This window comes from Tauraco erythrolophus, chromosome 2 (assembly GCF_009769465.1).
Source record: "Tauraco erythrolophus isolate bTauEry1 chromosome 2, bTauEry1.pri, whole genome shotgun sequence".
NCBI lineage: Eukaryota > Metazoa > Chordata > Aves > Musophagiformes > Musophagidae > Tauraco > Tauraco erythrolophus.
In genome coordinates, this window is record NC_141466.1 from 116,027,431 (window position 1) to 116,045,486 (window position 18,056).

The window sequence follows — 18,056 nt, forward strand, 5'->3', positions numbered from 1 at the left end:
AAGAAGGAAAATCCATTAGCCTTTTTGTCCTGATCAGCAAGGTACCTACCAGTCCACAAATAATCCCCCTGCCAATGTCAACAGGGTTGCTTATAAGCTCTGTATGTGCTTAAGACATGGGACCCCTGTCAATGCAGTCTGTTGAACTGACAAGAAAGCATATCAGACTTTCAGCAGTTATGATGGATAGGAGAAAAGGAACAGCAGATATATGCTCTGTCGTTTGCTCAAAATAGGCCTCAAAGAAGTTAAATAGTATTACTCATAATTTAGACTGGGGATATGGTTGTTTTCGTGCTGTTTCTGTTGGAAAGCATGGAGCGAAATGAATTATCTGCAAAGCTCGAAATTAAGCGTGGTTCCAAAATTATCTCATGCTGACAGCTGAATACGGCCACAACTCTGCATTAAGTGACACTTACACAGAGGTGTCATTCTGCAAACTGCAGTCAGCACAGGTAGGAACAGGCAGAGAGCACAGCACCCATACAAGTGAAGTGTATCCCTCTGCTAAGGATCTGTACCAGTCCTTTCTTTATAAACATCAATGACCCATCAAAACATAGCTTTGACACTTAAATATTGGCACAACTGAAGCCAATGGGAATTTTCTTATTGACCTCAGTGGAACCAGGGTTTGAAACAAGGTCTAGTTTGAGACTTAAGCAGTACCAAGACCTAGTTATTCCTACAGGAAAGTGAGGAATTTCACCTGAAAAAACCCAAAACTCTTGCTCAGTAGGACACAGTAACTCAAATTCAGTTAAGACTGACGATAAACATAAAAGTATATAGGAGGAAAGCTCTGTAGCTCCATATCTGTTGCATTTGCTTGATGGTTTCAGGGAGCCCTGATGTGCAGTTCTCAAAATTATGTATGTCAAGTATATCACAGAAATTTATTTCTTATGTTATATGTGTGTACACTATATTCAGTCATTCCTCTCTGTGTTTTCTATGCGTTTTTATTAATATTAATGGCTGCTGTGAAGACAATTGCAGGATTAATGTTTCTGCAGCTTAAAATCTTCTAATCAAAGGTTTGAACATGCGGAACTTTGCCTGTGCATTAATAACATATCTTGCCCAAAGAAAGAGAAGAAATTATTACTTCCATAACTGATTGAAAAATTTCTGTCAAGATCTTTTTCAGTGCAAAAACTGCAAGCTTTTTCTGATATGCATTTTTTTTAAAGAAAAAAAAGGAGATTTTACAGAAAAAAAGCATGCCTACTTTCATGTAAAATTTTATACAAATATTTTCTCCTATTGGCGTCGGAATTTTCCATAAAAAATATATTTCATTCTCTGGTCAGCTTTACTGTCAGTGAAAAAAAAATGAGCGTGGTAGAATTATTTCCCTGTGTTGTTTTTTTTTCTTTTTTTTTTTTTCTTCAGTGTTATGGCCATCTCTCCATGGAAAACAGCTCTGAGATCAGCAACTCTTCTCATGCAGGCCAGGGAACTGTCACCAGGTGGCAACAAATTTCCACTGCCACCAGCTGGTTTGGATTTCAGCTGGTGAAAAAGAGGAGTAAAAGGCTATTATCCATCCCCTGGGCCCTCCAGGCACACACTCACAGCATAGTTCAAGGAAGAGTGGTCTGTAAAGTGCAAGCTATAATGCTTTGTAGAAAGGAGACCTGGAGAGAACCGAGACCTTTTGGGCCACGTTATCATCAATGCCTACAAAATTATAGCCTGAAATGTTACCGTGAAGCTAATAAGCAAACACAAGGGCAATCACATCTAGGAAAGTTTTTGTTGGAGCAGGAGAACATTCAAAGGGAGCTTTTAAAAAGTGAAAAGCAGACATTAAAACTTACAGTAAAACTTTCTGGAAAGAGTGCACCTTATGGACAGCAGGTAAAAACCGAAGGCCAGTGTTTGATATTAACCTAAGGAGGAGAGAAAAGATGAAAATTATTTACTCTGCTCCAGGAACAAAGCAATAATTTACAAAGAAGAAAGAACATTGGACTTAAAATGATAACCACAAAAGGCAGAGTTTAGCCACATACCGGTGTTTGCCCTCGGGAAACTTGACATTCTAATGTAAAAAGGGTTTTCTCCAAAGCCTGACCCCACTGAAGTCAAGGGAGAAACCCTGCCTTGGGTGATTACACGGTCCCTCTTGATGACCTCGGCAAACTGTTGGTGTTAATTTCCCAACGTTCTAGGAAAGCAACTGCACTGACATGGGATAATTATTTTCATAGTAGCTCTTTTAAGGCAAAAGTATCAACTCATTCACCACAATTTAAACTTTGTACTCTAATAGAGGATACATTGATTCCACTGGAAATGACATTATTTCATCAAAGTAAGAGAATTAGGACGCTTTATTCCCCAGCAACTCCAACAGCGAGGAAATGAACACATGGGAACGTTTCAGCAGTTTGTGTGACTGGAAATGGGCCTGAGCCTCCATATTTAACTACCTCCAGCCTCCCGCCATGTCGAGCATCACCGGCCTCTGCGTTGCGGTTCCTGTCCAGGAAACAACATCCCAAAAACAATGACTCTGAAGAACAACCCTGTGCCCACAGCCAGTGAGGAAACAGGACCACAGGTATCCACAGAGCTGTACTAGATCTAATTTAAGCAAATTTTGTTATCCAGGTAGCAAAGGCAGGACAAGCATGATATTGCCGTGTAGCAGAAGGCTGGTGGCTGTTGATGGCTGGAAGGAAGGCTGAGTGCAGCAGGGAGGAGGAGCTGGACTGGGATGGGAGTTTTTCGCAGCCATCAAAATGTCTCATTACCATGCTAATGCCACCAAACAAAAAGAAAATTTGAATTCTTGAAAGGATAGCTATCTCTGTCTATTTTTAATATGTGACAAGACAGAAAAGGTAACCTTTCACTGACAATGTTGGTTCCTTAAGAAAAACATTAAGTATGTATGTTAAGTATGTTCTTATGAACATTAAGAAGGTATTTTTATCCTGACACTTAAACAGAACAATGTTCTTTCACTACTGGATATGATTTTTTTTTTTTTTTTCCACATTCATTCCGGAATAATTGAATGGTGAAGAAAAGCACCGTTCGTGACTGGAAAAAAGTAACAGCATTCATTTGATGCTAATTATGAACCTAGATTTATTCAGGAAAGATGCAACCTTTCGGATGTCATAAACTAAACTGAAAGTGAACACCTATACCCCACAACCAGATCCTACATTTGGGCACTCAGGGTGACACATAGGTCATTCACTTGCATAAGTAGCGCTCTGAGCATCCTGAGGTAGTATCTGAATATCCTCAGATGTTCACATTGAAAAGTCAACTTGTTAGTTGTCTCATCTTATTAAAAAAAGCAATGCATCATATGCAGGAAAAAAAACTAAAGTATAGCGAATATTCAAGAAGCCAGTTTGGGAAAGTTGCTGAAATGTCATGACTCTTCCATCTCAAGAGTCAGAGCAGTCTGACATTGCATTAGCTTAAAAATAACAGCTGTCACATATGACCAAGAAAGCTCTACAAAAACGCCTTGAAAAACTATTACATATAGCTAAATAGAAAGCATGATTAATGAAGCAGGTGGATTTCACAAGGCCCTTATTATTTAAAGTACTTCTGCACTTATTCTTTGTGAGAGGAGAATTAGAAGCAATAGAAGAAGAATCTGCAACTCCCCCCTTCCAGTATGTTAAAGTACACTTTCTAAATTACTGGAGATGTACAGGGTTTTAGTTGAAAGTTGTCTTTGATTTTAAATGACTCATATGCTAAAATTTCATGCAATTCTTTTTACAAGCCACTTGTTAAATAGAAATTATGGCATGTATTTGCCTTAGTAGGTAACTGAAGAAGCAAACTGCTGCCAAGTAGCATTTGGCTATTGCAGGACAGAGGAGAAGACATGAGAAGCTTTCCTTTCTACAGCACTTTCCTAAGAAAATCTCCATACTCATGTTGCAGTAATGAAAGATGACAGTACTCTAACATGTTATTTGGGCGCTGCTTCCAATGGCAATATATTCCCAACATATCTTTCACCGTGAAGAAGAAACACATTCAAGACCCTGGTTGATGCCATAGTCCTGATCTTTCCACTAATCCCAAAGTGTTCAGGGCTCAATTTGCACTGGTGTCAACTGAGCAGCATGAGGTGAAGAGGAAAGTATCTTTGACAAATCATTACATATTGAAGTAGATCTACAGGTAGCGCAAAGCACTGATTGCACAGAGGCACAGAATGGTGATTAGGAGCAGGAGAGGATGTTCTTTAATTAATTGCAGAAAAAGAACTAAAAAAATATTTGGCTAGACTGCAGCCTAGATCTTCCCTCTCTTTTTATTCAACCAGCAAATCTCCAGAGGCCTTTAAGTGGATAATCTTGTTAGAATGTAGATAATCCAATTTACTGAATATCTTTCCTGCAAGACAGATTTGTCAATATATTTACTGTATAAGGTATACATCCTTAGTAGCCCCACTTTAAACAAGTGTCCTCTTTAATCTGTGCTGTGACTGAGTCCCCCCTTGCCATGCATAAACAGCTCAGTAAGAACCTGTTTTTCAGAGGGCTGATGGCTGCTTTCCAAAGCATTAATTGTCTTTCTGAAAAGGCTTACTGGAGTCAGCACTTAAGAAAACATAGGACCATGATCTGTATAGAAAAAAAAAATCTTTCAGAAACTAATTCCTGGAAGACTCTGGCTGCTTATCTCCGTTATAGCAACGTGTCTGCTCTTTTTTACGCCAAATTGGTAGGAGATACTCTGACAAATCTGGGAACACAATTTTCCTCATCAACTTATTGCAAAGCCAAGGTGGGCAGAGATAAATACAACATCACCCATGAAGTGTTATTTTTGTGTCCCTTAATCATGCTGGTTACTTTATATTGCACGTGACCCTGACTCCAGCAAGAGATTCCTCCAACGTGTCCCAGACTTGCAGGCTAAGCCAAACCTATAATCCACAATGTCCACTTCTGGGGCAAGGGCTTTAACCATGAGCCTGCCATGCAAAAGGAAAGAATGGAGCATCACTTCTTTTTATTGAAGAGCCAACTCCACACAAAGGGTCAGCGATTCTGTGGACTTTGGCGCATCTGCAGCAAATATAGGTTTGAGTTTAGGAGACATGCCAGGTACATGTGTATCAGGTCCTCCACAAAATAGGACCAGGCAGGTATAAGTAGCTGCAAGACTTTGGAGTTGGGTTCTGCTCTCCACAACGCAAACTATTTTGCAGATAAAAGACATGCTTTTGTGACCTAAATTTGCCCTCTCCTCCAACAATCCAGCTGTGTGCCCTCAAAATTGATCTGGAAGGAGCGTTACATTTAAAACTTCTATTTTAAGCTGAGATTGTTTAATACAGGATGTTGACATATCCACTGTAAAAGAGAACCAAAGGACACAGATTACACGAGAACTAATTTTGGAAAGAAAATAGGTTTGAAAAGCCATCACTACATTATTAAACAGACAATGCCACAGCTCTCCCTAATGAGAGCCAGATAACTAATCTTGTACCCATGAAAAGGTCAACAAGTTACCATTTTGAAGCAGTCTGTCTCTTTGGCATATATCCAAGAAGGCCAATTAACAATTCTCTTCACTGCTTCTAAAAGACTGGTGAGAAAGTTAAGGTTGCATTTGTTTCTAGAAGGTTTAGAGTATTTCAGCATTGCATTTTCTTAGCATTTTTTCTCTCCTTAGTGTTTTTGCCATACTGGTAATGATGATGCAGGAGACAAGGGATGAGTGGGAAATGTGTTTGTACGCGAGTTGACAGAGATAAAAGCATAGTAATGTTCCACAGCTAGTGGCTGTAACGAGCCCATGAAGATGATGAGAGGACTGACAAGGCTAGCCAGAGCTTCTTGCCTGCCCATAAATGAGACCTAGTGGCTATACAACTATTTTTGAAGCAGCACAGAGACAGCCTTGTAAGCAATGTGTTGCAAAGGTCATTAAACTGACAGGCTATGGTGCCTAGACTCAATCTCAGGCATTAACACTGACTATTTTTTCTCATTATTATGATTATTTTTTTAAACTGCCAGTAAATATATATTTTTTGTGAGATTTTCTGAACTGTGTTTTAACAGCTCTGTCACGGCCATGACGCTGTCATAAAGAATCAGACCATGTGTCTCATACCCTGTCAAACTGCCACCACGGCTGGAAACTTCAGAAGAACCACAATGAGCCCAGCAATGGGCAGGTACCCACGTCCTCCTGCTTTGGAGTGCTGGTTGCAGCTGGGTCTTACTATACCTTTTTATACTGAGATACAAGGGTACTTGTGCCAGCTGTTCTGACTGGTGGGTCAGACCAGAAAGGGCTACAGAGGTCTGTGGCAGGGTCTGCAGTAGAAGATTGGGCCAAGGACCTCTCTGAGTACAGGACTATTTGGGAGGCTGGCATTGATCCCAAAGGGGACAAGATTCACCACATGGGCAACAGGATTATGTCTCAGTGGAATCAGCATCAGGTTTTCTTTTCCACTTACACACAACTCCGTGTATGGTCGAACAGAATCTCCTAATCCATTTTGCGACAAGATATTTATGAAAACACTTGCTATTCCTTCCTAACTTCAAGCAGTTAATAGAAGAATTAGGCTGTGATGTACAAAGGTTTGTTACTTTCCCTTCATGGCCTTTTTATCGTTTCTCAAACAGCTGTTGATAGCGTTTCTATCTACACAGATGCTTAACCATTTCTGAATTATTTTAAACTCTAGTCCCGCATGTTTATAACCTTTTAGTTCTGTGTTGTGTAAGAAAACCCTAAAACCATAACAAAAAACCTAAAAACTGAACACAAAAGCCATCAATCCATTAAAACCCCTCTGCATCTTGCCTTACATTTTCACTAATTGACCCTTCCTAGTATGTCACAGGAAGGTGAATACCAGGACTGGGTTACCTTTACCAGCTGCCATTTTGAAGCCTCCTGTCAAGGTTTCTGCTTTCTCATTGAATTAACAGTCCTATTCTTCCAAACAGTAAAAGTATCTGCCTTTTCAAGGGAGGGGTTCTAAAAGGGCAAGCATCAGCAAGTGAACCAAGGGATGGAGAAAATCACAGTCTTTGCCACAGAAATGTGCCAAGAGAGAGCATGAAGGTATGAGCGTACGTAGGGAGCATGATCTGAGCATGATGTAACTTGGTATCATAGTCAGCTCACTGCTACTTGGAAGGCTCCTACAGGGACTTCGGGTCCCGCTCCTGATTCCTGTGGTGTGAACTGATGTAGCTCCACTGAAGCCAAAGGTGTTGCACTGATTTATACCCCCAGTGCAGCTATATCAAACCTTGTTGTTAGCATGAGAGACCCATTCCTCTGGTCAGATGCTCGGAGACACGAAGCCTGCACCTTTTGTACTATTCATAGTCATACAAGCGCTATTTTTTTTTGGCCTCCTAAAGGGAAGGCACAGAGGGGATGCAGCATAAATCCATTAGTGGAGTAAACACCAAAGATGGATTTTATCAATTTAAATTAGAGAAAAGCTTTGGCACAAGAAGGAATGTGAATTAAGAGTCCATGGATAAAATTAGAGGAAATTTTCCAGTCACTAAATCATTGAGTTTCTGGAAAACCTTCCCCTGGAAAAAAGAGAGAAAGTAGGTGTGATGGTTTGATGCGTGGGGGTGGTTCTGGTGGCAGGAGAGGGGATTTGCTCCCTGTGACCTCCCTGGTTTCGGAACCGGGTCAGACCTGGTTCTGGCCACCAGGTCAGACTCCCATCCCGCCTCGGGGTTGAGCCAATCGGCGCCTCTGAGAATTGCCCTATTTAAGTTGAGACAAAGGAACTGGAAAAGGTACTTTGCCCAGGAGCGAGGAGAGAAGGGAGGAGGGCACTGCCCCTGCTCCCCAGCTCCTGGCCAGGCAGCTGCCTGTGCCGGGCCGGTGCCACCTGCTCAGAACGCTGGCAGCGGAGCTGCTTGGGGAACTCAGAGAGCACCCTGCTCCCATGGTGCCCGCTGGGCCGAGTTCACCCAGAGAGGACTGAGATCTGAGAGAAGCGGCCGCACAGACATCGGGTCAGTGAGATGGAGCGGGACGAGGTGTGCCAGAGCTGAGTTTCTCCTGCAACCGGTGGCAAGATGGCAGGCAGCCCCCCTGCAGCCAGGACAGACTTCGAGCAGAGACCCACTCGCAGCCCGTGGAGAAGCCACGTTGGAGAAGAGATGCCTGAGCCTGAGAGAGGTTGTGGAGAATGGGACGCATGACAAGGTAGAGAGGCATCTAGAGTCCGTGGGATGACCCACGCTGGAGCGAGTGGCAACAACTCCCTAAGAATCCATGGCTGTGGTAAAGCCTGCACTGGAGCAATCCGATGGGGAAGGATTGCATCCTGCGGGTAGGACTCACGCTGGAGAAGTTTGTGGATTTTCCTTGTGAGTAGGGGATCCACTGGAGCAAGGGAAAAGGGTGTAAGGACTCCTTCTCCTTTAAGAAAGGAGCGGCAGTAACAACATGGGATGAACTGACCTGCACTCGCCCATTCTGTGTTCCCCTGTGCCGCTTGAGGGGGAGGTAGAACCAGGAAGAAAAGGAAAGTGGGGTGGGGAGGTGTTTGTTTTTAAGATCTGGCCTTGTTTTCTCTTTATCCTCTCGAGTAACTGGTTTTCTTTGTTTCTATCTTTTCAAAGTAACTGTTGATAAAATGAATAATTTTATTCCCAAGCCAAGTCTGTTTTGCCCAGGACAATGGTTGGTGGGTGCTCACTCTGTTCTTGTCTCGACCCTCAGTCCCTTTATTACATTTTTCTCCTCTCCACTTTACTGGAGAAGGAGTGAGAGAGCAGCTGTGTGGAGTTTTAGTTGCCGGATCAGCCTAAACCACGACAGTAGGGAATAGTGGAGAGCATTAAGAATGGCAATGAAGCACTTAATTAAGGAGATACATGGAGTGAAGCCAGTAAGAAATGTGGAACAGCAGTCTGGAGAGTCTCTTCCAGTCTTGTATGCCCACAAGAGAGAAATCCTTAAAAAATACCCAAAACATATTTTTCTCTGGTTTCAGCTAGCGAGTAAAACTAGCTAAAGAGGAATGGGGAATGGTTAGTTAGACAAGCAATCCTCTATATTTTTAATCAGTTGCTTCTATTGCTGCTGCAGCTGAATTTTTAAATGGGTAGGATCTCTGAATGTTTGAATGTATGGGAACATGGACTGAGAAATATTCAAAAGCGGGAGCATTCACTAACATCAAGAGAAAAACTTCCACTACTTCAGATACTTAAAAGTGGGGATTTGCCTTTTCCTCACTATTTATAATTTCTGTGTCCCACATTAAAAGAATTACTGAAATTAGCGTGTTCCTTAGTGTGCTCACGGTTCTTCTTCAATTTTGTACAAGATAAATGTGCTCTCATACTTTCTACCCATCTGTACACCTGACAACTGCACTACCTATAGCGGCTTGTTCTGGGGATTTTACACGGAATAAAGAAATGCTGTGTGTTTGTTCATAGGCAGCCAGAATTACTCAAAGACAGCAGTCACCGCTGAATGACTCAGGCTTGAAATGAAAGGAAAAAGGCATGTGATTTCTCCTCATGACAATGCAAACTTAAGGTTTTATTTCCCTACTGTCAAGAGAAAATCTGTGTTGCAGTTATGCACATAAAAAAGTTAAAGTTTATCAAGGTGCTTGGTGAATTTGATACAGCAGCTATTGGTCAAAGTACTGGGGAGAGCGACAATCTTACTACAGCTCTAACCACATATTCCAGTTCAATGAGGGTTTAAACTGTACTTGTTTACATGGGGCTAAGTACACCTTATATCTTAAAATCCAATTCTTAAATCTCAAATCTTTAAGTTGAAATTCAAAGCAATGTCTCTTGGCATTTTTGAACCCAGAACCTGTTGGATACTAATGATTTTCAGAGACTTTAAACACTCATCAGCTTACTGGGAGCTACGCTTATTAGACCACTAACCTGATTTCATCCCGTCCTTAAGAAATATCTAACCAGACAGTTAAGCACTTACTCTTATATACTCAAATGTGCAAATCATGATCAGGCTTCTTGGATGAGTAAGGAAAACAAAGCTTCTTGTATGAGTAAGGCTTCTTGTTTAAGTCAAGAAAACAGGACTTGGTATACGTGCTCAGGTGGAAAGACATACAAAAGTTAAGTTAATATCCTGCTGGGTGTATATGCCATTGTTCAGCAAAGAGCACTGCGGGGGCTTATTTAAGTAATTCAATTATGGCAATTAAAACAATTACTGCTAAATAGAGTTCATGGGACTGCATTGGGGTTTTAATGCAGAGGAGAGATTGTTAGTCATGTTAAGATCATGCGCTAAAAGCTGTGAAAATATTTTTGGTAACAGTTTATTTTAAGGATGGATTCAATTATCACTGAATTTTGACGGCAACCCCATGGGAGCAGATGTGACAACCACAGTTGTGCAAACGGCATTCATGATGAGGCTGGCTAATGAAATAAAGTTATACCATACATCAATACATTTGTATTTTAGGGTTTTAATCATCTCGCGTCAAGTGTTAATGAAAACCATTGCTATAGCACTGCCATTGCTAAAGAGGATTTGAATGCTTAAGACCATACGTATGAAATATAACAGAAGGCAGAACCATAGCAAAGACAAATGAGAGAGAATTTGTCCCAGAGCTCTTGAGAGGAATTCCAACCTAAACCAGTTTTATAGACATAAAAAAATCCCAGCTCCTTTTCTCATCACTCAGCTTAAAACTGTTGCTTAGAAAGGCTCAAGGATCTTGTGTGTGGGACTACTCCATGAAGAGTATTATCTTCATCTTTTCTGAGGACTGTGTGCAGGCGTGGGAGTGAAAATGTGGATTAACGAAGTGCAACTAGTAGTGAGGAGAGGGCATTATCCTGTCTTATCACCAAGAGTGCTCAGCATGGGTTGGACAGAAACAAATCTGTCTAATTCAAAATGACTACAGTACTTGCAAAGAGCAAAAGATCTTACAGATATCTGAGGTTCGGAAGATGTTGGAAGGCATCTTGATCAATGTACACGAGATTGTTTGCCTTCTCAATTCTTCTGCAAAGAGAAAATGAAACATCAGAGAAAATATATAAATATATTGATCTTAAAATATTTGTGGCAGACCCACGATGTAGTGGTACTATATGCTGAGATTTTCTTTTTGAAAGCAGAAAATTCGCTTGATTTCAAAGAGCAGCCTACCACAGAACAGCAGACTCCACCACCTTTTGATATCGGCAGTGGCTTGAGGGTAAGTTTCAGGCTGACCAGAGAAAGAAAGGGAGAGTTAGATAAGAGGTTGGAAAAGACAAAGGGAGATTTCAAGTGTTCCTGTATTCCTACGAGTTCTTCAGAGCTTACCTGAACCGAGCTGCAAAACCTTTGATACTTGCCTATAAGGAATCTTTGTAATTGTCTCCTTTGAATTTAGATTGCTCATTACTTACATTTCATGTAGTTTGGGAAGGTTGGAAAACACATTTGCTTCTATGACCTCCAAGGCATCATTCTGTGAGATCTCTCTGAAAAATAATTTAAAAGTCAAGATACTTCAAGCCATGGTGAAGCAGAGAGTGGACAAGTGAAAAATTCTCAAGGAATTTTTTCCTAGATTACTGATGAGTTTTAAAAACAAGGTGTAGATCAAATAGGAAAACAGACCCCAGAAACACTGACGAGCTGCCACCAAGGCAAAGGTCAACAGTCAGGAGCAGACAGCTTGAGGCTGAAGCTTGTATTTGTAACAGCAGCCTTGCACCTCCTGCTGTCACCATTCCCTGTGTATTACAAGTCAGAGTCTATACCTCATGGGCTACCGGATCTCTGACATCACCAATTACTGGCAGAGATTTAATTAAGGTTTTCTTCAAAGTATGGAAGTGAAGAAGTCTTCCATACTTTGAAGAAAACCTTATTTGATCTTATCTAAATACAGTTAATGCCCACTTACAGCCACAGAACTGCAGAACAGAAATGGCTGGTTTTCTGTTATCAACACATTAGAATGCATCTCCTGCAGGTCCAGAGTACGTATTTCTTTGTTTCTTTAATCTGTGGGATGGCAAAGAGATGGCTCAGGCTCTGGTGTAATTTAGATCTCAGGACTTCTTCTGGTGAATCAAACAGGAGTTACTGCAGTGCAGCCTGTCCCAATTACATCCCTTATGCTGGCTGTGACCAGGAAAGTCAAGGTAAACACAGCTATGTCAAAAAATTCCCTACTGCTAGTTTTGAAAATGGTGCAAAAATATGATTTCCCAGGCTGAAGTCAGCTGTAGAAAGTAACACTTGTAATACAGATATAATTTGGCGATAGTGTGATGATCTATTGGATTTTAATAGCAAGGTAACTGTGCACATCTTTGGAACGAAACCTTGGATAAATAGTCAGATTGTAAGCTGGCACTTGTTCCCAGATATCTTGTTTTTTTTTTTTAAATTATGATGGTTGCAAATAGATTTGAACAAGCCTGAGGTAAAACAATAGATTGTAACAATAGGTGTACAGTAAAAAAAATAACCACAAAAATTATTAAAAGTAATATAAAAAGTATTCTCCTTCCTTCTGACTAATGACTGAATCATACCTGACAAATTACCTGCCCAAATAAGACAAACAAAAGCCTTGCAAAAGAAGATAAGTTTTTCATCTGACCTTTTCCGCTTCAAAAAATGCCTCAGTGGTTTGATATTTTTTAGTTTAATAAGAAATGCTCTCTCCTGTTTCCTTAAGTTTTTTTTACTGAAGAAATCCAGCTCTCCTTTGCTCTGGGAGCTCTAAATCGACTGGAGAACAAGAAAATAAAAGTACATGAGGACTGACAACAGGTGCTCAGTAGGGTGCAATGAGAATTGGGTTTGTTTAGCAGTGCTGAAACACCAGCCCACATGTGAACATGTTCCTCTTTATTATTTAGGTTTCAGCAGCAGCAAAATGCTTTGACTGAGACTGGGATTCCTTCACACCATGCAAGGCACACAGCCATTGTGAGGAATGCTGGACTGGAAAGCTGAGTTTCAAGGCCTTTTTATTATCTTCCTGTTTTCTTTTAAAATAATGCATTATAAGATATACGGTAGAAGCAATCACCCCCTGTGCTGTGTTTATATGACAGTATGATGTACTTGGTTAACTACAGTCTAGAAGTTTTAACGACATGGGAGGTGTCTCAGACTGTTAAGATTCGGTTTGGTTTTGCTTGTGGTCTTTTTGGGCAGTCAGCATTCCCCACAATCTAAAATCAGTTATCTAAAAAAAAAAAAATCACAGAAAAAGCAGAACATTTAATACCAGCAAATCCATTTAGCCAGAAGAGATTTCATGCCACTAAACAGCTCAGGGAAAAATGTTGCCGATTTGTTGGCCTTACACAGGCAAAAAAAGGTTATTAAGAAACTACAATACAGTAGTGACCTCACCTGACAGATAGGGCTGTTGAGGGTAATAATTTTTTATGATCCAATCTGCTATCCGACTTTGGAACAACTTGGACAATACATCTCTTTTAATTGAATGCTTAAGATCGAATGTGTCTGCCTCAGAAGAGTGTTTTGGCTTCCTAAGTGTGGGATGGGTTATGGGCTTTGTTTTGGTTTGAGAAATGGAATATACAGATCTGATTAAAGTAGGGCACAAGTAGGCCACGATACTTCGGCAGGCTAGGAGAATGCATGGTTAAGAAAGGAATGAAAGAGAGGTAAGAAGATAGGAATGTCTAAACTATTTTCAAAATACAAAGTTTTAAAAAGTATTAAATAACACTCTTACGAGGGGAATGTTTCAGATACTTGGGGAATGACTTGGCTTTTATTCTAATATTCCCATTCACAGGTACAAAGGTGACAGCTTTTTTTTTTAAGCAGGTAATTAAAATATATCCATTTAAAATCATTTTTGCTGTCTTCCAGCTCAGGCAAACAACTGCTACAGCCCTTGTGGTTATGACCTCTCAAGACAAGTAAAGGGAACAAAAGGGAAACTCTTTAGCTGCAAAAGGCAGTAACTCTCTGGTGCTGGGCTTCGTCCTCTGTGTTCAGGGGATTGAGGAGGGTGAGGGAAAAAGACAAGACCCTCTGTCCCCTGCAATGAGTTGTGCATCCTCTGCTGCACTCTCTCCAGGAAATCTTGTTGGTGATGACCCTTCTCATCATCGCTCTCCACAGATGATCCCTGTTTACAGCACTAAAGTGCTGTTTTCTGACAGAAGGCCATTGCTGTTCTTGTCCTTTGGGGTGTCCATATATCTGTTATGGGCTGTCATTCAGGTAAGGAGGATATATTAAAAAACACCATTCAGTTTAGGAAATCAGTCACACATTGTGAACAACGATGTCTGGATTTTGGTTGCATGATTTGCATGAATGATTTATTTGTACCTGGCAGAAAATGCACACTCTGTTCATGGAAAACCCAAAGAACACTATCATCTCGGATACGGGTATCTCAGGCATTAAAAGTACAAACCAATGCTGCTCACATAAAACAACCAACTCAACAGACTCAGATCCTCTGTAGAGGAGAGCAAATAATACCTGCAGCACGATACAAACAGAAGAAAGGGATTGCTGGCTAGTATTTGTGCAAGCGATTTGTCCTACAGTATAAATACACACAAACAGATGATCGCTCGTAATGCATATCTTATTATATGTCATCATGAGAGAAGATGGGACTGTTATTACTTTGTTTGTTTGTAATGAATGATACTATTAGCTCCAGTGCTAGCTATCACAGCAAATCCAGACAGCAATTTAAGTATCATTTCTGATGCATACAAGCCTTTGAATAGATGGTATGCAAAACAGTCAGGGGGAATTTCTTAAAAACACTCCAAACCTCAAAAAATCCAAACCACCCCGCGGCTGCAAAGTGCTTAGGCATCTGCCTAAGCTTAGTTTCCACTGCATGCACAGCTCTATTGAAATTAGCAGTGATCCTCAAAAGCATAAATCTTATACTCAAACACAGCCTAAAAGAAGAAAACTATTCAGTAAAAAAGTTTTACAAAGGCACAAAGGATAATTGTTCTTATTTTTCTTCAAAGAGAATGGAAGACTTGAAGGCGTGACAACATTGCACGACTAAAGAATTTCCTCTAATTTGCCGCTGACGTAGCAAACTGTAATCATTATTACCTATTCACAAGCAACTGACTGTAGTGTGGCATTTCCATGTGTGATAGCCAGAGCCAGTGACAGTAGGCACAGAGGCAGAAAACGAGGAGGAGGAAGGTGCTGCCCAGTGGCAGCACAGTCTTGGCTGGGTTTAAGCTGCCTGCACATCTGCCCTTAGGCAGGACTAAAGGTATATCTTCATGACGTCTGTGACAGAGCCCAGCGTGAGGCATGGGAAGTATTCCTCTTCATACCAGCTGCACTCAAAGTGCAACCCGTAAAAATCAAGATACATTGAAATGGCCTTTTAAACAATTCTATTAGCAAAGAATTTATAGGTCATGGAAGTTTCTTTGTAGTCCTCTAAAGAAAAAGTCTCTTAGACTAATCAAAGTCTTGCAGCAAAAGCAAGATTGTATTAAACTCACAAACTAATGGTCTTGCAGACAAGTGTTGTCACATTTCAAAATAATGAAAGAATAAAAGACTGGACATTTATATGTCCTTTTATGATAGGAATTCCTTTCAGGATCAGAGCGGGGCACATGGACAGGGATAGGGTAATTTTCACTCTGCTAGGAAATGTGAAACATTTAAACAAATGTGAGTGTATGTATGTGTGTGCATATACAGATAAAGAAGTTTAACATAGATGAGTAAGTGGAAATTTGTGTCAAAAGAAGAGCAAAGCACACACATGTCAGAAGATCAGCTTAGAGGCAGATCACAGCATCATTCCCTTACACAGTGCCCAAGGACATATGCTCTCGAGCATGAAGACCTTCTAGTACCAGCAGCAGGAATTACATAGAGTAACTGGTCCCCAACTCGTGAGCTTGGCTACATGATGACCACAGTAAATGTGGGATTTATGGATTTCTGTGTTCCATCTCCCCACGGCAGACTAGCAGAGGGAGCTTCCTTGTGCACTGAGGTTTCTTGGGCCCCTGTTTTGCATATGCACCTTGCCCATGGTCATGGCACATGGTGTGAAGGGGGAATTTCCCCTCCTCTCCAGCCACACTGCCCTCCTCCGTAGTGCTGTGTACGACCCACTCCCTGCAAATTCCTGCAGCTTTCCTTAAATACCCTTCCAGAGCAGGTATGTACATGGGCTAGACACTTGATCTGTTCTCCTTATATTTCCTGTGATACATCATAATTGGGCCTTTGGCCTTTTATCCTCAGCATTTGAGGCATTTTTTTTTTGTGGCATAAATATCCTGTGGATTCCTGTGAACAATATTTTTTACTCTATAGATAACTTGAATTAGCAATAATGCTGAAGGTATCAGGTACTGATTTCCAGAGCAGGTGGCCTCACTGGGTTCTCTGCACTGCAACAAATCAATAGCGTCCAGTGATTTAATGGAAAAGAGAAGGAAAAAAAAAAGGTCACGATTTTTTATCTTTTCCCCTCTTTCTTTGAGTATAAATACTCTTTAGACCATTTTGCCAGGTCAGTTTTACTCAGTAGTTTGACTGAAGCCATAATTTATGTCAAGCTTAAGAAGGAATTCGCAGTAGTGTGGTGTCACACAGGCAACCCTGCCCACCATTCACTGGGTGAGCATCCCCAGGAACCACCTGCTTTGTATCTGAATTGAAAAATTAAACACCTGGCTACCTCTGTCTCTGTGTCAGAGACGAAGGAGCTCTTACTTCCCGCTCGGTCTAATCAGAAGCAAGCCAGTCTGAAATCTCCTTTTGAAAACTTCCCTCTAAAGTGACAGCAAAATGCTACTACACTGATTTAAACAGGTTACAAAAGAAAAGCTATTTTTCTTAAAAGTATTAGAGACTTTTGACCTTTTAAAAATAGATAGTTGACACTTACTCCTGCCACTTGCCTTGTGAACATGAAAAACTTGTCTCCCTACCATGATTTATTGAACACCAGGGAGTTAGAGGCTAATATATCTTGGCAGTTATTGACATTTCAAAAATGAATTCAAGCACTGACTCTTCTCATCATCTCTTTACTTTGCTGAAGATATACACATACGTCGTACTGACCTCGCTCAATAAGTGGGATACCCATTTAATCGACTGAGTATTAATAGTGGTTTCACACTTAGAGCAAAATAGTGCATACATAAGTCTTTGAAGGAGATTATCAGGAGGCACCAATACTGTGTCTTCCTGCCTTCTCCAAAGGGCATGACACCATATTCTCAAATAAATCAATGCATGCATGGTGAAAATAAAATGCAAATTTCCGCACAGCAGACAGAACCAAAGGGGATTTTATTTCTACCGGTGCTTTAGCACTGTGCCAGCAATTCAGATGAAAGTCTGTTGAGAGTTTGGTTGCGTCAAATTAATTGTCCATGTAACAGTTTTAAATTGGTCTCTGTAATCTGAAAAAGCACCCGATTAGTCTGCAGAATTGGAACTGATAACGACTGGATCCAACAGCAGAAGCCACATCATTATAAGAATTGATTTTATAATCAGTACAGTTTGGGGGGATAGATATCTCCTCATACTCTAGCACTAAGGGGATGCATTATACTAGTTTTAGTTCATTGCCAGCAAAGTTGAAAGTACGTGAAGCTTTGTAAAGTCAAACAAGCAAGGACCGGGTGTTTTTTCCAGGAAACAGCAGCTTTCCACAGAAATGCTGGCTTCATGCAGGCAGCCCAGAGAGGTGAGGTTTGTAACTCAGTGCCCTCCAGCTGCTGAGGTGAGAGTGCTTGCTGCTTTCTGCATTTGGGGGCCACCACGTTTTACCTTTGACTATGACAGCTTGTAGGGAAGGCAGAAGAATGTCTCTAAAATAAAGACACCCATTCTTGCAATAGCACTTCTTTTTCAGACACGGTGGTCTCTAGAGGATCTTGAGGCCATGCTGGCAAATGAAGATGGTTGTTCAGCTGAGGAGGAGACCTCCTCGTTCAGAGATGCTGACACAAGCTTCATGCCCATGTCGTAACTCCTTCCACAGAAATGGGCTAGCAGCGTTTATT

At 41.0% G+C, this 18,056-nt stretch overlaps 1 protein-coding gene across 2 annotated transcripts in view; it reads right to left on the minus strand.

Annotated features, from left to right (window-relative positions):
- Positions 1 to 18,056, minus strand: part of FSHR (follicle stimulating hormone receptor) — an 88,604-nt gene that overhangs the window by 16,794 nt on the left and 53,754 nt on the right. For both annotated transcript variants that reach the window (XM_086630125.1, XM_086630129.1), the window contains exons 3-5: positions 11,421 to 11,495; positions 10,954 to 11,028; positions 1,827 to 1,898 (exon numbers count right to left, since the gene is read on the minus strand). In XM_086630125.1, coding sequence (XP_086486251.1) covers positions 1,827 to 1,898; positions 10,954 to 11,028; positions 11,421 to 11,495 — 222 coding nt within the window. The remainder of the gene's footprint in view (positions 1 to 1,826; positions 1,899 to 10,953; positions 11,029 to 11,420; positions 11,496 to 18,056) is intronic.